Source organism: Dasypus novemcinctus, chromosome 17 (genome assembly GCF_030445035.2).
Source record: "Dasypus novemcinctus isolate mDasNov1 chromosome 17, mDasNov1.1.hap2, whole genome shotgun sequence".
Taxonomy (NCBI): domain Eukaryota; kingdom Metazoa; phylum Chordata; class Mammalia; order Cingulata; family Dasypodidae; genus Dasypus; species Dasypus novemcinctus.
The window spans coordinates 30,915,976-30,933,249 of record NC_080689.1 but is presented as its reverse complement, the minus strand read 5'-3'; the positions used below and the strand labels follow the sequence as shown (position 1 = coordinate 30,933,249).

At 57.2% G+C, this 17,274-nt stretch overlaps 1 protein-coding gene and 1 long non-coding RNA gene across 3 annotated transcripts; one reads left to right on the top strand and one right to left on the bottom strand.

Annotated features, from left to right (window-relative positions):
- Positions 1-700: 700 nt before the first annotated feature.
- Positions 701-2,946, bottom strand: LOC139436747 (uncharacterized). 2 transcript variants are annotated; one of them, XR_011646094.1, is made up of 3 exons: positions 2,756-2,946; positions 2,245-2,421; positions 701-1,137 (listed from the first exon to the last, which is right to left on the bottom strand). It is a non-coding gene; the product is annotated as an uncharacterized lncRNA (long non-coding RNA). The 2 variants fall into 2 exon arrangements; XR_011646093.1 differs by having other exon boundaries at positions 701-2,421.
- On the top strand, positions 1,983-16,196 carry HAAO (3-hydroxyanthranilate 3,4-dioxygenase). Its single transcript, XM_004448025.4, has 10 exons — positions 1,983-2,179; positions 5,780-5,858; positions 9,627-9,710; positions 9,890-9,996; positions 12,895-12,984; positions 13,282-13,325; positions 13,606-13,751; positions 15,408-15,476; positions 15,636-15,718; positions 15,843-16,196. Exons 1-10 carry the CDS (start codon positions 1,998-2,000, stop codon positions 15,919-15,921), a joined length of 963 nt encoding a protein of 320 aa, XP_004448082.2. The 5' UTR covers positions 1,983-1,997; the 3' UTR covers positions 15,922-16,196.
- The last annotated feature ends 1,078 nt before the right edge of the window (positions 16,197-17,274 follow it).

Sequence of the window (17,274 nt, the reverse complement as noted above, 5' to 3'; positions counted from 1 at the left end):
GTCCTAAATGATATTGCAGGGTCAGATGCTGGGCTTTATATATCCTGCCATAACCCACTGAATGTACTGGGGGAGAGTGTGAACTACAGGGTAAACCATTATCTGTATAGTGCAGCAGTGCCCCAAAATGTGTTCACTGAGTACAATGAGAGTGCCACAATGATGGGGGAGGTTGTTGGTGTAGGAAGAGTGGGGTGGGTGGGGGTATACAGGAACCTCTTATATTTTTTAATATAACATTTTTTTTTTGTGATGTATGTATCTTCAAAAAAATACAGTTTACAAAAATGATGAGGTGGGGGTGGGGAGTGGGATATATGGGAACCTCTTACGTTTTTTGTTTTTTTATGTTTTTTAATGTAACATTCCTTGTGGTTCATTAACTGTAATTAAAAAAAAGAAAAAATGAGAAAGATAAAGATGATTTGAGTAACACAGTAGCCCTATCTAATAGAAATATTTAGAACTGCATACTCACAAGAAAATACACATTATTTTCACAGATACATGGAGGACTCACAAAAATTGACCATAGAGCGAGCCACAAAGTAAACCGAAATATATCCTCCCACCCAAAAAATAATATGTAGGCTATTTCTACACACCACAATGCAGTAGTTAGAAATGAAAAACAAAATGGTGGCTTAAAACACAAACAAAACCACCCATATATCCCAGAAAATTTTAAAAGACTTGTAAATAACTGAAAGAGCTAGCAAGACCAGAACCAAGATTTCCAAAGAACCAGTTTGGTTCATGGCCTCGCCCTTTTATTCGCATAAAAGCATTTTTTCTAAAAATATTTGTTGAATTATAAGAGTGAGAAAATGAGGGAAACAGGAAGGTAGACACAGACTGAGACCCATGGATGTGGTCTAGGAAAGGGACTGACAGAGCAAAGAAGTTCACAGGCTGATGGGTCAAGGCAGCAGCTAATTTAGTCCATGGAGGGACTGAAGGGTTCAGGCAGTGGTCAGCAGACTGGTCCAGCGAAGCCTCCGGGCATCTGCAGGCTCTGGCCTGGACAGTCAAGAGCCAGCCGGGGGAGGCCAGAGCTAGGCACCAGCAGGCAGGACCAGCCCAGATGAGTTCCAGTCTAGGGGCTGAGCGCTTTTTGATTTCCTGGTGTAATCGAGCCTGTGTGCAGAGGAGAAAAGGGTCTAAAAGGAACAGGTGCAGTCAGAAGCCAGAAAAGGCCCAAAGGTCCATAGCCAGAAGGATTCCATTGAGCCGACCGTGACCTGGAGGTGTCAGAACCCCTGATCAGACGGGAACTCTCCTTCTGAACGTTAGGGCCAAATGGTGCTCAACATTCCAGCTAAGTGGCTTGCCGATTGTGTTGACATGGGGTTTGGGCTGCACAGCACCAACCAGAGGGCGTAGTTGACAGTGATTATGCAGAAGTCATTTAGGCTGTGTAGAAATTAATCTGGATAATCCAGACCCCAAAATTCTACTTGCAGCATCCATTGTTCATCTTATTTGACCGCACTGATTAAACTTTGGGGTACCTATCCTTCTTTGCAACAGAGCATCTGGTGGGCGGAGCTCATTCTTCTTTTCCCTTTTAGTGTGAATCCCCTCATGCCTTCCCCACGCACAAGGTGGTCCTTATGTCCTCAGTGCTGCTAAGGGGCTGTCCGATTGGCGGAAGGGAACAAACGGGACTCCCAGCGCAAAAACAACGCACCAAAACGCAGCGGCTCAAAAACGCGGAGGGGAGGCCTGGCTGCCAGGCTCACCGTGCCACCCGGCTGTGTTCCTACGACGCCCAAGCGCGGCGCCCCCGCCCCTGCGACGCCGCGCGCCCCCGGCTCTGGCCCCGCCCGGGGGCTCCCGCAGCCAGTGCCCGCACCCGGCTGCGCCTCGGCGCGCTGCGGGACCTTCCCGCTCTCTCGGCCTCCCGAGTGCTCCGCAAGGGCGGGCCCCAGGGCGGCGCCGGCCGCCACTCGGGTCAGCGCAGCGTCTCGGTGGGGACCCGTCCTTTGACCTCCGGGATGCTGATTAACCAGAAGGCCACGAGGCCGCGGGCCTTCGCCCGCCCCGCCGACGGCCGGGAGAGGACGCGGCTCAGAGAACCGGCGGCGCGGGGGGCGGCCATGGAGCGTCCCGTGCGCGTGAGGACTTGGGTGGAGCAGAACCGAGCTTCCTTCCTGCCCCCGGTGTGCAACAAGCTGCTGTGAGTCCTGGGCACCCCCACCCGCCCACCTCCCCTCGCTTCACCTCCTCCTCCCCCATCCGCACCTGTCACTCCACCGCCAGACCCCCGACTTCCCTGACCCAGAAACTGCAGAAAGGGGCTGTCGCTCTCGTGGTGCCTTCATGGGAGGCTGTATCGGGTTCCGCTTGCTCTCTCTTCCTCTTCCTGGTGACTGTGCTGGGAGGACTGTGCCTTGTCTTCTGTCGATGCCTGGGATGACCCTGAGGAGGTGGGAGATGGGGTGGCAGGTCTTCGCCCCCCCTTCCCGCCTCCCCAGAGCTGGCTCTCCAACCCCAAGTGACTCTTCAGCCCTTTGGGAGGGTGCCTTTAAATGCCCCAGAATTGCAGTAGAACTCAGGTCTGCAGGCAGAGGACGGAGGCAGAGGCCCAGCTCCTTGGGGAGGACCCTGGGGCACTGCGCTTGCCCCGGCCCTCGTGCAGGCGGCGCACATTCCCATCCGGCCTCTCCCTCCAGCTGACCTCTCAGACCCTCCCCTGCCGCCCCCTCCCGCGGCTCCGTGGCTGGGCCTGGGTGTCCCGCAGCCCCAGGCTCACTTCCCCACATTTGCGGTGCCCGCAGCAGCTCCAAGGCTGCCACCTCCCATGGAACAGCTACCATCTCTAACACCTCCACAGCAAAGTGCTCTTCCGTCCTCTCCTCTAAGTCTCACGGCATCCCCAGGTGGTGGGAGCTCCATAACTAGCTTTCCCAATGCCACGCAGCTGGGAGGGGGCAGGGCGCACACTCGAGCTCATGCGATAGTTTGACTCCAAAGTCCGCGCCCTTGGTCACTGGACACTACGTCCTTGGCTCGCCGTCAACATTTCCCAAAAGCCTCGTCTCTTCTACCACAGTTTTCGCTCCCAACTCGTTGTCTTTGTCTCTTTCCTCCACTTCATCCCTGTGCCAGTCTTCCAGTTTCTCCGCCTAGTCACATCTCACATCCATCGACTCCCCTCCAACCCCGTGGCTGCTGTCCCCCTTCCACCCTCATCACCTCCAGCTTGGGTGGTAGTGCCACCCCTGCCTCCAGGGCCCCCATACAGCCCCCCAGCGCTGCCCCAAGATGGATAATCACAAAACCACAGGCCCTCCCTTCAGTCATTCAGCAGACGTTCAGCGAGCACCCACTGTGTGCCACGCACCACTCTGGACCCTGGGGATACAGCCTCAAAACTGACCAAATCCCTTCCTCCTGGAGCTGACATTCTAGTGGGAGGAGGCTGCCAATAAACAGAAATCAACCAGGGGTGCAGTACAGGCCGACAGCTACAGTAGCCACAGAGGTCGGAGAAGCTGCTAGAGGGTTTTGAGCAGAAGAGAGACATGATCTGGAGGCTCAGAAAACTTCTTGAGTGGGCTTATTCTCGAACCCTCCGCATGTACCGAAAACATATCTCAATACACAGTTGGTCTAAAAGAAGGGCTTTCTGAGGCTCACTGGTGCCTCCTAGGCCAAGACCAGACTCTGTAGTGGGCCCCTGAGGCCTGGGGCGACCTGGTGCCACGTCCTGACCCAGCCTTCTTCCAGCGCTCCCTAAGACACAGCCAGGACCCCCCGGAGCTTCAGGCTTGGAGCCTCCCTACCCTGCTTTCCCCTCCACTCCCCCAAGCTCCTCCCCACTTCTCTCCTTGAAACCCTCGGCCAGCCCAGGACCACACCTGCCCCGGGACCGTGTCTGTCTTCTCACTCACTGGGGCTTGATTCTGGGTGCGGCAGTGTGTGTCTCTTATTTCCTGGGTTCTGCCTTCCGAAAGGGAAGGAAAAGGAAAGGGACCACGTCTTCCTGCCCGTCCCCCTTCCCATCCGCAGCAGGAAAACAGTGCAGGGGGGGGTAAGGAGAGGACACTCAGCAGGGAACTACCAGTCTAGGCTTGGGGTCTCAAGTCCCCCCTCACCACCCCTCCCTGCCATCACACATCATCATCAAAACAAAACTCAGCAGTGGCAGGTACCTACGGCCCCTGCCCTCCACGCCCCGGCACTTCCCCTTCTCCCAGCAGAGCCCTGGTCCCTGGCCTCTGTAGCGTGGCCACATGGCAAGGCCCTGGATCCCAAATGGGCACCCCTCTACTTACTAGCCTCGCACCCACTCCCTGAGAGGAGACCCTGCCGGGGGGCGGTGGGAAGAAGGGGGGCTGGCTCTTGGGAAGCACCAGGTATGCTGCCTTTTCCTGTAATGGGTGACATCACACCCACAGTAGACAGGCCCCGTGGCCTCTGTTTATCAAACACGTAAATAGCACTTACTATATATGAGGCTCTGTTCTGCACATTCACAAATAGTAATTCCTGTCATCTATGTGGACTCTATGCAGTAAGGACTAGCTCTCCATTTTACAGATGACAAGACCGAGGCATAGCAAGGTCAAGTAATGTGCCCGAGCTCATTGGCAGAGCCACCTCTGAGCCCAGGAGTTTGGCTCCAGAGCTTGTGTTTTGTTTTGCTTTTTAAAATTTTATTTTATTTTTTTATTTCTCTCCCCTATCCCCTCCTCCCCCCCAGTTGTCTACTCTCTGTGTCCATATGCTGTATGTTCTTCTGTGTCCACTTGTATTCTTGTCAGCAGGACTGGGAATCTGTGTCTCTTTTAGTTGCATCATCTTGCTGCGTAAGCTCTCCATGTGTGTGGCACCACTCCTGGGCAGGCTGCACTTTTTTCACACGGAGCCACTCTGCGTATGGGGCACACTCCTTGCATGTGGGGCTCCCCTATGTGGGGGACACCCCTGCGTGGCACGGCACTCCTTGCGCACATCAGCACTGCACATGGGCCAGCTCACCACATGGGTCAGGAGGCCCTGGGTTTGAACCCTGGACCTCCCGTGTGGTAGGTGGACACTCTATCCATTGAGCCAAATCTGCTTCCCCAGAGCCTGTGTTTTAACCACATGCCCAGCTGACCCGATGATGTCAGCAGCTCCCACTAGGAGTCTCAAGCTCAGGAGGCCACTGAGCCCGGCCGGGCAGTTTGGGGACAGGGGAGGTTCTCATTAACAGACTGTTCCAGGGGTAGGCAAAGGTTCTGGGAAGCCGGGGCCTCGAACCTGCTCTCCTGTCATTGCACAGTCCGGTTGATAGAGAAGATCCCCCACCACAGCTGCGCCTGAGCTGGGTCAGACGTCAGGGGCTGAGCAGACAATGCAGGGGCCACACTCAAGCCCACAGAAGGACAGACATACAAAGACACACACTGGGGGGGGTGGGGGTATGTGGGGACCTCTTATTTTTTTAATGTAACATTGAAAATAAATTAATTAAAAATTTAAAAATTTAAAAATTAAAAAAAAAAAACAAAGACACACACAAATCCATTGAGACACACATGCAGAAAGACACAGGCACCGGCAGACACACACACCTGGATGTGCACATGCCCACATGGGGGTGAGAGTGGAGGGAGACAAGCGCGTGGGGAGACCCAGCAGGGACACTGATGCAGAAATAGCCCTGTTACCTGTAGCCTTCTCCCAGGTGCGCCCAGGCTCTCCCGTGGCCTCCCTCAGGCCCCTGCCCCCCCATTCCTCTCCTCACTCCTAGGAACTCGTCCAGGACCTCTCCCCCCACCCGTTACAGGCACCAGGAGCAGCTCAAGGTCATGTTTGTAGGGGGCCCCAACACCAGGAAGGACTACCACATCGAGGAGGGTGAGGAGGTAAGCCTGAGGCCTGCCCTGGCCCCAGGGTGGGGAGCCCCTGGGGTGGGGGCACTTCCCATGCAAGGACCAGAGCTTGTGGAGGGGGGCGGGGGGACAGGTGGCTGATGTGGGAGATGGGAAGGGGACACAACTGAAATCACAGGGGAAACCGCTGGCCGGAAGTTGGTGCTGCACAGTGACACCCCGTCCTTAAAGAAGCCCGGGCCAGCAAGCTCTACCTGGGGACCCCCAGGCACAGCCCAGGTCTGGGAGGTGGCAGGCTTTGGCTGTGAATCCTGACCTCCACCTCCCCCGCATCCCCCGTCACGGGAGCTGTCCATGCTCAAGGGCAATGACCTGCTCTACCCCCCCCACCTGCTTGAAGGTTCAAGGTTGGCCTCCCAAGTGAGACCCAACAGCTGAGGGGGCCTGGGCACTTGCCGTGTGGTCCCAGAAGCTTCTCCAGCAGTTTCTTCTCCCACAGGCAAGAGGCAAAGTCCACGGGGGGGGGGGGGGGCAGGGGGGGGACAAGGGCTGACCAGGGTGCCTGAGGGAAGGGGGCAGTGGGAGGGGATGGAGTGAGTGGAGTGGGTGTGGGTGAGGGGCCAGGAGCTGAGGGATGGCAGGGTCGGGAGGCCCCCTCCTTATCTAGGGGGCCTTAACACCCAAGACGCTTCCCTTGCCAGGAGCTGTGTGGTGAGGGGAGGCAGGTGGGAGGGGGACTCGGCACCAAATACCCTTTTGTACTTTGAATGAACTGTTTTCTCCAGTACCTACCCAAAAGTAAACAAAAGTAGAACTAAAAGGAAAAAACTGGGCCCTAGGCAGATTCCTAGCCACCAGCGCCTCTGGTGGAAAAGAACCCATGTAGGTGCCATCTGTCATCCTGCAGAGCCCCCCCCTCCACCGGATTCTGGGGTTCAAGGTCGAGTTTGTCTTGGTCATCAGCCTCCATGCCCACCGCTGGCATCTCAGCCACATCCGGGAGTGGAGGGAGCACAGGAATTCACTCCTTTAACAAGTGTTTCCTGAGCACCTCTTGTGTGAGCTGGGGACACCTGAACAGCACAGCCGCGGGGTGCTGGGGCCAGGACGGGTGGCCTGGCGGAGCAGGATGGCCTGGCCTTCCTCTCCCATGGCTGGACCTGGGGGCTGCTGCCTCGGGGGGCCCTCACCTCTCCTGGGCCACCCCCGTCTCACAAACACACCTCTCCGAAGACCATTTTCCCATGTGGAAAAAATCGACTGGAAAATCCAAATCTAGAAAGATTGGGAGTGGCCACAGTCGGGGAGTCGAGGCTGGCTCAGTGGATGTCTCCCCTTGGAGGGACACCCAGGTGGCCCTCAGCAGCAAACCCCCAGGCGCTCCGGCCCCCTTTCCCGGTCCTCAGCTCCCAGCACCCCCACACACACACACCTCGGGACACAGGTGCGAGGGCCCTGGGGTGGGAGTCCAGAGGACGTGGGTTAGAGGCTCTTCCTAGCTGGGTGATCTTGGACAAATCACGTCACATCACCTCTCTGAGCCTGTTCCCTTGCGGCACACGGGGCAGCCCAGTGCACAGTAGGTGCTGAACACACAGTTCCCTGCGCCCCACCCCCTCTCGGCCTCACCTGCCGTCGCAGCCAGATTCACTTCCACAACTGCCTGCGCCAGTCCGGTTCATCTTCTCCTAGCCCCGGGCCCCCAGCATCATTTCCGTCCAAGCGGAACAGAATTCCTTTGGCTTGCCCGCGGCTTTTTGAGATGATGTGTTCTGTGATCGTCACGGGAAGGCTCTGGGCAGGGAGACCACCGGAGGACAGTTCTGCTTCCTTCTTACGTTTTATTTGCTTGCCCGGGCGCCGCGGTCACTCCAGACTGCCCCTCATTTCTCTGGTTTGTGCAGAGTCTGAGGGCTGTGGCCCCCTCTCAGGACCCCGTGGGCTCCTCCCGCCCTCCCCCACTGTGGAAGCACCCCCAGACACACGTGCACATGCACACACACACACACACACATTTCCAGCTGGGGACGGCAAGGGGCAGACTGAATTGCTCCTTAAAGGAGCCTGGTGGGTTTTTTCTTTTTTGTTTTAAATAATGTCTATGGGTTGTTTTTAATAATAAAAGCACATGTTGTTCATTGTATAAAACGGGGAATATAGAAAAGGAAAACCCTTGTCCATGACCCCAGCATTCGGGGGAGCCCCCGTGAACAGTCCCCCTGGGTTTATACATATGTAGCTCCGCTATTGAAGTCCTGCTGGCTATAATTTTGAATCTCACTTTAACATTATAACTTAAGCATTTTCCATTTTCCCATTTTATTAACAGTTATTCAAAAACATAGTTTTTAATGGCTGGGTAATGTTCCGTATTTTGAATCTACTGTAAGATATTTACAGTTTCCCCGTTAGGAGCATCTGCCTCTTCTCTTTTTCACGTTGCTGGGCCTGCCCTCCCTAAGAGCACGAGCCGGAGGTTGGTTGGGTGTTTACTCTGTGCCGGGCACCGCCCAGCGTTCAGGACAGCCTCACAACCAGCTGCTGGTGTAAATGCTGTCGTTTGGGGGATGAGGAGAGGCTAAGGGCATTGGCGAGGCCCCACAGCCACCTGGCAGAGCTGAGGGCGGGTCTGCTGGCTCTGGGAACTCTGCTCCTAATTACCTTCCACCGCGACGAACAGCCTTGTGCTGTTCGATTAACCGAGACCGCATTCTTCGAGATAGAATCACTGGGGCAGGGGGCACGGGGCAGGGGGCAGGGGCCCCACGTCCTGATTTGCCTGGGCTGTCCGCATTTGGCCCTGAGGGTCCTGCAGCCCAGGAAGCCCCTCCGTTGCAGGCAACCCCGGACCGCCTGTCACCCTGCAGAGTGTGTGAACTGTGGAGGCACTTCAAGCCCCTTGTCCAGGGCAGGTGCCAACTCGGCCCCCATGGTAGACTTTACACCCACAGAACTCAGGCCTGCTTTCTCTTAGGAGATGCTGTGACACGAACCTCTGCCCCCTCGAATTCCTAGTAGACAATAATAGTAATCTGCTTCCACCCTTTGTGGGGCGTTTAACCCCCGTGCAATGTGTGCTTGGGGGGATGAAACCTCTCTGCCTCCTGCTCCTCCCAGCTCCAGGGGTGACCTCAGTAAATGCTGCTAATTAGGGACTTAGGATGGAATAAGAAAAATACAGTAGGAGGTAGCAGGAGGGGAGGACTCCCTGGCTATCATGTCTACCACAGACATCAGGGCACCCACCCAGCCAGAAGAACTAGCCGACTTCAGGGTCACAGGCAAGCTCCAGTGCAAACTGGCGCCAGCACTCCCTGGCTGTGTGACCTCGGGCAAGGTGCTTTACTCTCTGAGCCTCAGTTTTAATTTTTCCTCTTCTGCAGAATGGGGCTGTAATACCTTTGAAGATTGTGCTAATGATTTTGGATACTGTATATGAGGGTGTATGTCACAGTCCCTGGCCCACGGCAGGCCCTCAGTAAGCAGGTGTCCCTTCACCTGGGTGATGGGTCGCTGAGGTCACCAGCGAGCACCCCGTCCGGTCTACTGCCCCAAGCCAGGCCCCAGCCGTTGCATCTGGAGTACTCCGATGGTCACGTGGATGTTTGAGATGGAGTCCCTGGGCGGCCCCAGCACTCCTGTCTGTGGTCTGCATCTGGGAAGACTGGGACAGAAGCTGCTCGTAAACTCGGAGGCCTTCAGGAAGTTTCTCACGTTTCCCAGTGAGAACTCGTCCTGGGCCGTGGTCAAGCACCTGGAAGAGGGAGCTGGGAAGGCCCACACCTCTGTGCTGTCCAACAGGTGTTCTACCAGCTGCAGGGTGACATGGTTCTCCGAGTCCTGGAGCGCGGGTCCCACCGGGATGTGGTCATCCGGCAGGGAGAGGTGAGGCTGGGCCCGGGGCTGAGCGACGGGAGCCCACCCTGCCCCGACCCCCCCGCCCGGTACGCCAGCCTTGGCACAGCCTGGAAGGCGGGCCGGGGTGCACAAGCGGCAGTCCCCTGCCGCCCCGGGGGTCCCGTAGGGACCGCTGTCTGCTGGGCGCCCTTGTCCCACCCCTGCAGATTTTCCTGCTGCCGGCCAGGATCCCTCACTCCCCACAGAGGTTTGCCGACACCGTGGGGCTGGTGATTGAGCGCAGGCGGCTGCACACCGAGCTAGATGGGCTCAGGTAAGTGTGCCCCGTGCGGGGGGCGGGGGTGAGAGGGGGTCAAGCTCAAAGCTGCAGCCGAAAGGATGGTAGGGAGACGCAAGAACGCTCTTCCGGGCCACTGAGAGGGTCGGAGGCTGTGAGGCTGAGGAACTGGGGAGCCTGAGCTTGCCGGCTGACGGGGAGAGGGAGCCGTGGGGTGGGGGTGACGGTGGGGGGTGGCGTGTTCTCTGGGACCCCCGGGAGCCAGCTCAGCCTGATGGCCTCCGGCTGGGATCAGAACCTGTGCTTTCGGAACTGAGGTCTGCTCAGACGGGTGGGGATGCAGAAAAGGCAGGAGAAGGGAAGCCAGGGTGGCCCCCACCCAGCCCAGTGTAGCCTGGGACCTGCTGCTTCTCCCAGCCCCGGCCCCCAGAGTTCAGGGAGGTGCCAGTGATCCATGCGGAGTTCTCCACCCCAGCTCATCCCCCCGAGAGCTAACGTAGAGCACTCGCTGTGTGCCAGGCCCCGGGCTAAATGTTAACCCTTACAGCAGTCCAGTGGGTGGATACTACTATCGTGGCATAGCATAGCATCATCATCACTTTACACGGGGAGGTTAGGTGTGCTAGAAAGTGGCAGAGCTGGAGTTACAGAGACATGGGGCATGGGGACCAGGACGGCGGAAGCAAGAGTGGATACAACCGCAGCCCCTAAGACCCTCCATTTCTAGACCTCAGGGTCCCGTGCCGTTCTGACCAGTTCCAGAAAGGAGGACAGCTCAGAGAACAAAGCTTTTCCAAAAGCTAAATTGTTTTTTGTATTTGAAAATTTGGACAATTTAAGTTTTCCAGCAAGATCCTAGGATCAGGAAACTTTGCTCTATGTCTGCTGCTATAATGGACATTTTAAAATGCTTTTCTTTCTAATTATCAAAGTAAAACACATGCACTCTAGAAATCTGGAAAAGTATAGGAAAGCTAAGTGGGTAAGATTAAAATTATTTGCCACTAAAATTATGGTATGTGAATTATAACTCAATAAAGCAAAATAAGCAATAATAAAAAGGGAAAACAAAGTACATTATTTATTATACTACCAGTTAAACCTAACAAAGCACTTATACTTCCCTCTTGTCATTTTTCTGTGCATATCTATATCTTAACACTTGCAGTTTTATTGCATACATGGATTTTTTAGTTTTTCCTTTTTACTAAAAACTTTTTTCATATTTCTCATACTATTAAATGCTTCAAAAAATAGTTTGAACAGCTGCATAATAATTTCCTGCTTAATATTCTATTGTGGAGACCGATTCCTGGCCTGAATTCTAAATGAAATTTTTCACATGGGGCTTTATATCGGGAGTCTTTGGTGTCACAGTGTCCTCAATAACATTTTTACAGCAAATTCAGTAACAGATTTCCTCTGGCTGCTTTTTACCTTTAATAAAAGTCCGGGACTCGACACTAAAATGCCCCTCGAAGGCAGTTCCTGAGGGCTGGGGCACTGCCACTCAGTTATGAAGATTTCTGGTGGGCAGCTTCATTCCAGACTAGAATCCCGGGTGCCAGGCAGATGGAGGCACTGTGTGTCTTTCGGTCATTTCCCCCAGGCAGGACCACTTCTATTTTCGGTAGGAGTTAAAGAGCAGGCAGAGCTGGCCTGGGCCCAGCAGCTGGGCCTGGGACTAGGCATTCAGTCAACAGATGCTCCCGGCCCCTGCCCTGTGCTGCACGCACCTGGGCTGGGCACAGGGCTCCGCCTGCCGGGCCCGCCGCACCCAGCGGAGGCGCTCACTGAGCACGCTGGGTGCACGGGGGCAGCGGGAGGTCCTGAGGATGCCGCGTGTGTCTGCACACAGCCTTCCTCCAGAGAAGAGGCCCAGAGCGTTTCTGCGTTCTCAAAGGCATCCATGACCCCCAAAGAAGAAGAGCCCCAGGTCTGGGAGACGGCTTCCGCCTGCCGGGCCCTCAAGGTTCTGTGCGCTCTAAGGACCAGCAGGCAGGAGCATCCGCCACTGGCCCTGGATTCAAGAGGCAGGTTCAGGCTCAGCCTCAGCTTCCTCTTTGCACAAAATGAAGATCCTGGGCTCTAAGGTCCTAGGGCTGGCTGGCGCCTGGCCTGCTTCTGCCACAGGCTGTATAGGCCCTGCCAAGTTGTCTAGCTTCTCTGAGCCTCTGAATTCTATCTGTTTTGTAAAGGTCACGGTTGGGGAATGTATTAGGCAGGTTCTCTAGGGAAACAGAACCAACAAGGGATATCTGTTGATAGTAAGAGATTTATCAGCGTCTCTCGCACAGCCGTGGGGATGCACAAGTCCAGGTTTCACAGGCAGGCCACAATCAGGAGCTCCAGTGAAAGTCCAGTGAAGATTCTTGATGAGTTCTGGGAGATGTGGGTGTCCAAAGATGAGGTGGGAAATTCTCTCTCAATGCTGGAATCACTTCCCCTTTTAAGGCATTCAGCTGATTGGGTTAAGCCTCACTCATTGCTGATGGCAATCTCCCTGTCTGATATCATTGTAATCGCCTACCTATGATTTACCACTGCAGTAAAGTCAATGGTGATTCAAGTCCATAAATGCCCTTGTATTAGCCCAGTGCTTGCTTGACCAAACAGCTGGGCACAACTACCTGGCCGAGTGGACACAGTAGCCTAACCTTCACAGGGAACCATGACGAGTTGTGTGATCGTTGTTATTACTAATAACTTCCCCCCACACACACACACACACACACATGCTTTGGCAGCACACAGGTGCTTCCTTAAGAGCCAGCTGCAGGTGAGCAAGCACTGACCGTGAGGTGCTGCTGTCGGGGGTGAAGCAGGTAGCGGGGCTCTGCAGGGCCAGGCACCCACGGGCAGCGCGGGCCCTGAGGGAAGCTGCCCTGGCGCTGTGCAGATGGGGAGCTGGGTTCCTGTCCTCTGCTCTGGCAGGTACTACATGGGGGACACCGTGGGCGTCCTGTTCGAGAAGTGGTTCTACTGTGAGGACCTTGGCACGCAGTTGGCCCCCATCATCCAAGAGTGAGCCGCCCCCCCGGGCCCTGCCCCTCGCTCAGGACGGGAAGCAAACCCCTCCTGGGGGTGCTCCGAGCAGGGCCTGCCGGCCTGGACCCCGCACCCTCGGCATTCAGGGGAGAGTCTGCTCCTCCCGGGGTGGGCGGGCCTGGGCTGCAGACCCCACCAGGGAGGCGAGAAGGAAGGGAAGGCTGATACATGAACCACGTGAGGGCCCCTTGTGTCTGTGTGTTCCTGGGCCAGAGGGGGTGCTGTGGCCACTCGGACCAGCCGGCCACTGCTCCTCCCCGTGTGTCCCTGCAGGTTCTTCAGCTCTGAGCAGTACAGAACAGGAAAGCCCATCCCTGGTGAGGCCCCTGGGACTCTCCTTTCTCTGTCCCCCTCTCCTTTTCCAGAGCAGGAAGAGTCTTGGCCCAGGGCTCCAGGGAGACTCTTGTTGAGGACACTGTCCAGCCTGCCTGGGCCAAGAGGAGGGCACCAAATAGTCCCCCTGTGGGGCTGCCTGGCCATTGAGCTGACCCAGTGCCCACTCGGGCAATTGAAAGCTGGAGCCCCTGAGAGCTGGGCCCAGGGGGGCTGGGTAGGCTGGGCCCAGAGGACGCTGACCACAGCTGTGTGTGGGTACAGAGCAGCTGCTGAAGGAGCCACCATTCCCCCTGAGCTCGCGGCCTGTCATGGAGCCCATGTCCCTGGAGGCCTGGCTGGCTGGCCACCGCAGGGAGCTGCAGGCAGACACGGCCCTCAGCCTCTTTGGGGACACCTATGAGACACAGGTAATGCAGCCCTGGGCCAGCCAGTGCCCGTGGCGTCCACCCAGCAGCCCCGGGAAACGGGCAGCAGTCCACCCACACGTGCCCCCAGCTTCAGAAGCTGGGGCCTGCCTCCACTCCCCCCCACTCAGAGAATAAGGGGCAGCTGTGAGGGGAAGCCCGGGGTGGACGCCAAGGTCCCCAGCGTCTCTCTTTGCCCTCAGAGTCGGGGCTTGCCCCATTCACTAACAGTTCCTGAGGGTAGGCGGCTCTCCCGCTGCTAGGCCTTTGCCAGTCACAGCCTTGGAAGCAGGACAGCTGAGAGGGAGGAGGGGTGAGTGGAGAGGTGCATGGAGAGAGAGACCGAACAAAGCTGGCCTCCTTTCCTTCATAAGACATTGCTCGTCTATTATATTTCAAGCTTTTTTCAGAGAATAAGATAGAATCGTTGCCTTAAAGAGTGTATGGTCTAGTCAAGGAAACAGACAAGTTAATAATTGCCATAATCAAGTGATAAGTTATTTGGTAGAGAAGCTACAGAAGGGAATGGGAGGATAAAGGAATGACCCGGACTGGGAAGGAGTCAGAAAAGGCTTCCTGGAGGAAGTGACACGGAAGCTGAGTTTTAAAGCAAGAGTAGGAGTTTGCAAAAGGAAGAAACAGAGATGGAGAGAACATTCTAGTTGAGAAAAAAGCCAGGGCACGGAGGCTCAGAGCAGCCTGGTACTGCAAGTAGGCGAGGTTGGCTACGAGGGTGAGGGCAGCGAGTGTGACTGGTAGAGCGCTGGCGCTGGGGCAGCAGGCAGGGCAGGGCCTGGTGGGTCTCGTGGCTGACCAGGGTGCGAGCACTCAGCCTGGAGACGACAGGGCTTCACTCAAGTATTGACGCAGGGGAGTGGCAAGGCCAGAGCAGTGTGTCTGGAAGATCCCTCCGTACCGTGTGGGGCCGGCTCAGGACGGCAAGCGTGGAGCAAGGAGAGCCTCCAGGAGCCTGGGGTTTGCTTGTACTTTAACATTTACTGAGGCCAAACCCCTTGCAGTTTGCATTGGACACGCCCGTGCAGGGAAGTTCTCTGGATACAGACCCTGCTCAGAGGCCTTGCCGCTTCTCTCAGCTACCAGGGGACGCCCTGAGCTTACACAGGGCTGTGAGGGCAGGGGGGCACCACGGCCCCTCCCACCCCCCCGACGGTCGTTCAGCCCTGAGCTGGCCTGGCCGCCCCGCCTGCTGCCTCGTTCACACCCCTGCTCCTACCTGCTCCAGTTTATGCCACCAAATGCCCAGAGCCCCCTTGCGGGCCGGCAGGGGCGCAGACCCAGCAAGGCAGCTGTCGGCGTCCGCTCCGAGCCTGGGAGGCCTCAGCCTCGCCCTGGCTCCTACCCTCCCATCCCCTCCTCCTCAGGCCAGACCCACAGCGCCTCTCCTTGAGGAAGGGAGGGGCAGCCTCTGGGGAGCTAAAGGTGCGGGCACACACGTGCGTGTCCCTAGAGTGTCCTTCACATGGGGAGCAGCAGCATCTGAGGCGTGTTCCAGAGTAGCCCTCTGTGGGGGCCCCCGTCATGACGGGGCACAGGGGGGGCCTCAGCTGGGCAGACGTCCTCCATCTCTCGGCTCAAGTTGGTGCTGCGTTGGGGGCCTGGGGCGGGCAGCACCATGAAGACCCTGTCACTTCCCAACAGGTAGTGGCCCATGGACCAGGCAGCAGCAAAGGCCCGAGGCAGGACGTGGACATGTGGCTGTGGCAGCTGGTGAGTCTGGCCCCAGGTGCGGAGGGGGAGCTGGGATCTGACTCCAGAGCCCCAGCCCTGCTCCCTGCTGAGGTCTCCCTGCTGAAGCGGACACAGGGACACCCAGACAGGAGTCAGACCCGGTAGCCTCCATTCGATTGTCCTGCTCCTTTTTCCCAGGAGGGCTCCTCGGTGGTGACAATGGGGGGACAGCGGTTGAGCCTGGCTCCCGATGACAGCCTCCTGGTGCCAGCTGGGACTGCGTGAGTGACCCCGGGACCCACCCTTGCACACGGGAGATCTTTCCCCCAAGCTTGGGGCCTCCCTGCTCTCCCTGAGACCTCCAGGCCCAGCCTCGGCCGCCCCTGCCCCTCGGTGTCTCCACAGGTACGCCTGGGAGCGAGCGCAAGGCTCTGTGGCCCTGGCTGTGACCCAGGACCCCGCCCGCAAGAAGCCCCTGGAGTGACCCTCTTGCTGAGGGCCCAGAGCAGGAGGGGGTAGGCGAGCGCCGCCCCTGCTGGTCGGCCTTCCGGGCCCGCTGCTTCTGCGCCTCCCGCTGCTGAGCGACTCAGGGGCCCCGCGCCGGGCCCGGGGGCCACTGCCCTCCCCGTTCCCCTGGACACCAGGATCCTGGCCCGGAACCTCCCCTTCTCCTCTCCCGGCCCTCCGCTTAGGCCCCACGGAGCTTTTAAAAACTCAATTTTATTGATAGATATTAATAAAGCAAACAATCCATCCACAGTGCACAGTCCTGGTATTTGGGCAGGCAGCCGCGCGCTCGTCGCCGCAGCCACTCTCAGCGCAGTTTCGTTACTGCAGCACCCCCACACTTCTGCCCTGACCTCTGCGGCCCACCCCGTGCCCGCCCCCAGAAAGCCCTGCCTAGAGGCTTCCTCTCCTGGGAGCCGGCTCTGCCTTCAGGCGCCTGGGGTATCAGAGTCCCGGTGACCTCGGGCGTGTTTGGGGGTCAGCTGGTGGGTGAACCTGCTGGTGGGGGGGCCTCAGCTCCGAGTGTGAGACCCCTAAGCCTGGACGTCGCGGGAGCACAGCTAACGCCATGCCTCTGCCTCTTTCTCTATTTCCACTTATTCTCTTTTGCATAAATTTTTAAAAATAGCATCTATTGAGCTTTTTTCCTGTTACAGAAGTGGTATGTGCTAATTGTAGAAAATATAGAAATATAGAGAAACATAAAATCCCCCCACCCAGCGTTCACCGCTGCGAATGCCTGGAGCCTGCCATCAGCCTCAAGAGGGCAGGAAGCTGCCTGGGGACCTTGAGGTGGGCTGGGTATGGGCACCACATCCAAAGACTCAGGAGGGCACCCAGGCCTGGGTGGGAGGTGCGGCAGCCCCAGGAGCAGGGGGTAGAGAAGGGGACCTGGAACCTTCCGCGGGAGATCTGGGCTCTGTCCCCGGCTGTGGTGAGACGGCCATGAGGGGTCCCATGTGGGAGCCACTGAAACTGGCTCTGGGGGAGCAAGTCCCTGCGGGCAGCTGAAGCTTCCTCAGGGAAAAGAGAACTTGGGCTCTGAACCCTGTGGTTCTCCCCCATTGACTCACTCAAGAAGAGCCCGGCTTTGCTAAAAGGGCTTCTGGCCCCAAGGGATGAGGGCACCTTCACCCACCTCTCAACCCCCAAGAGCTTTCCTCTCCTGCAGACAAATGAACAGCACACATACCATATACGCACACCACATATACACACACAGGGCGGAAGTTAGGGCCGGAGCGACGGCAGTGTCCCAGGAAGGCTGCTGGAAGAGGAGCTCGTGCCCAGAGCTGAGGACAGGCCTAATCCCAGCAAAAGATACTAAGCA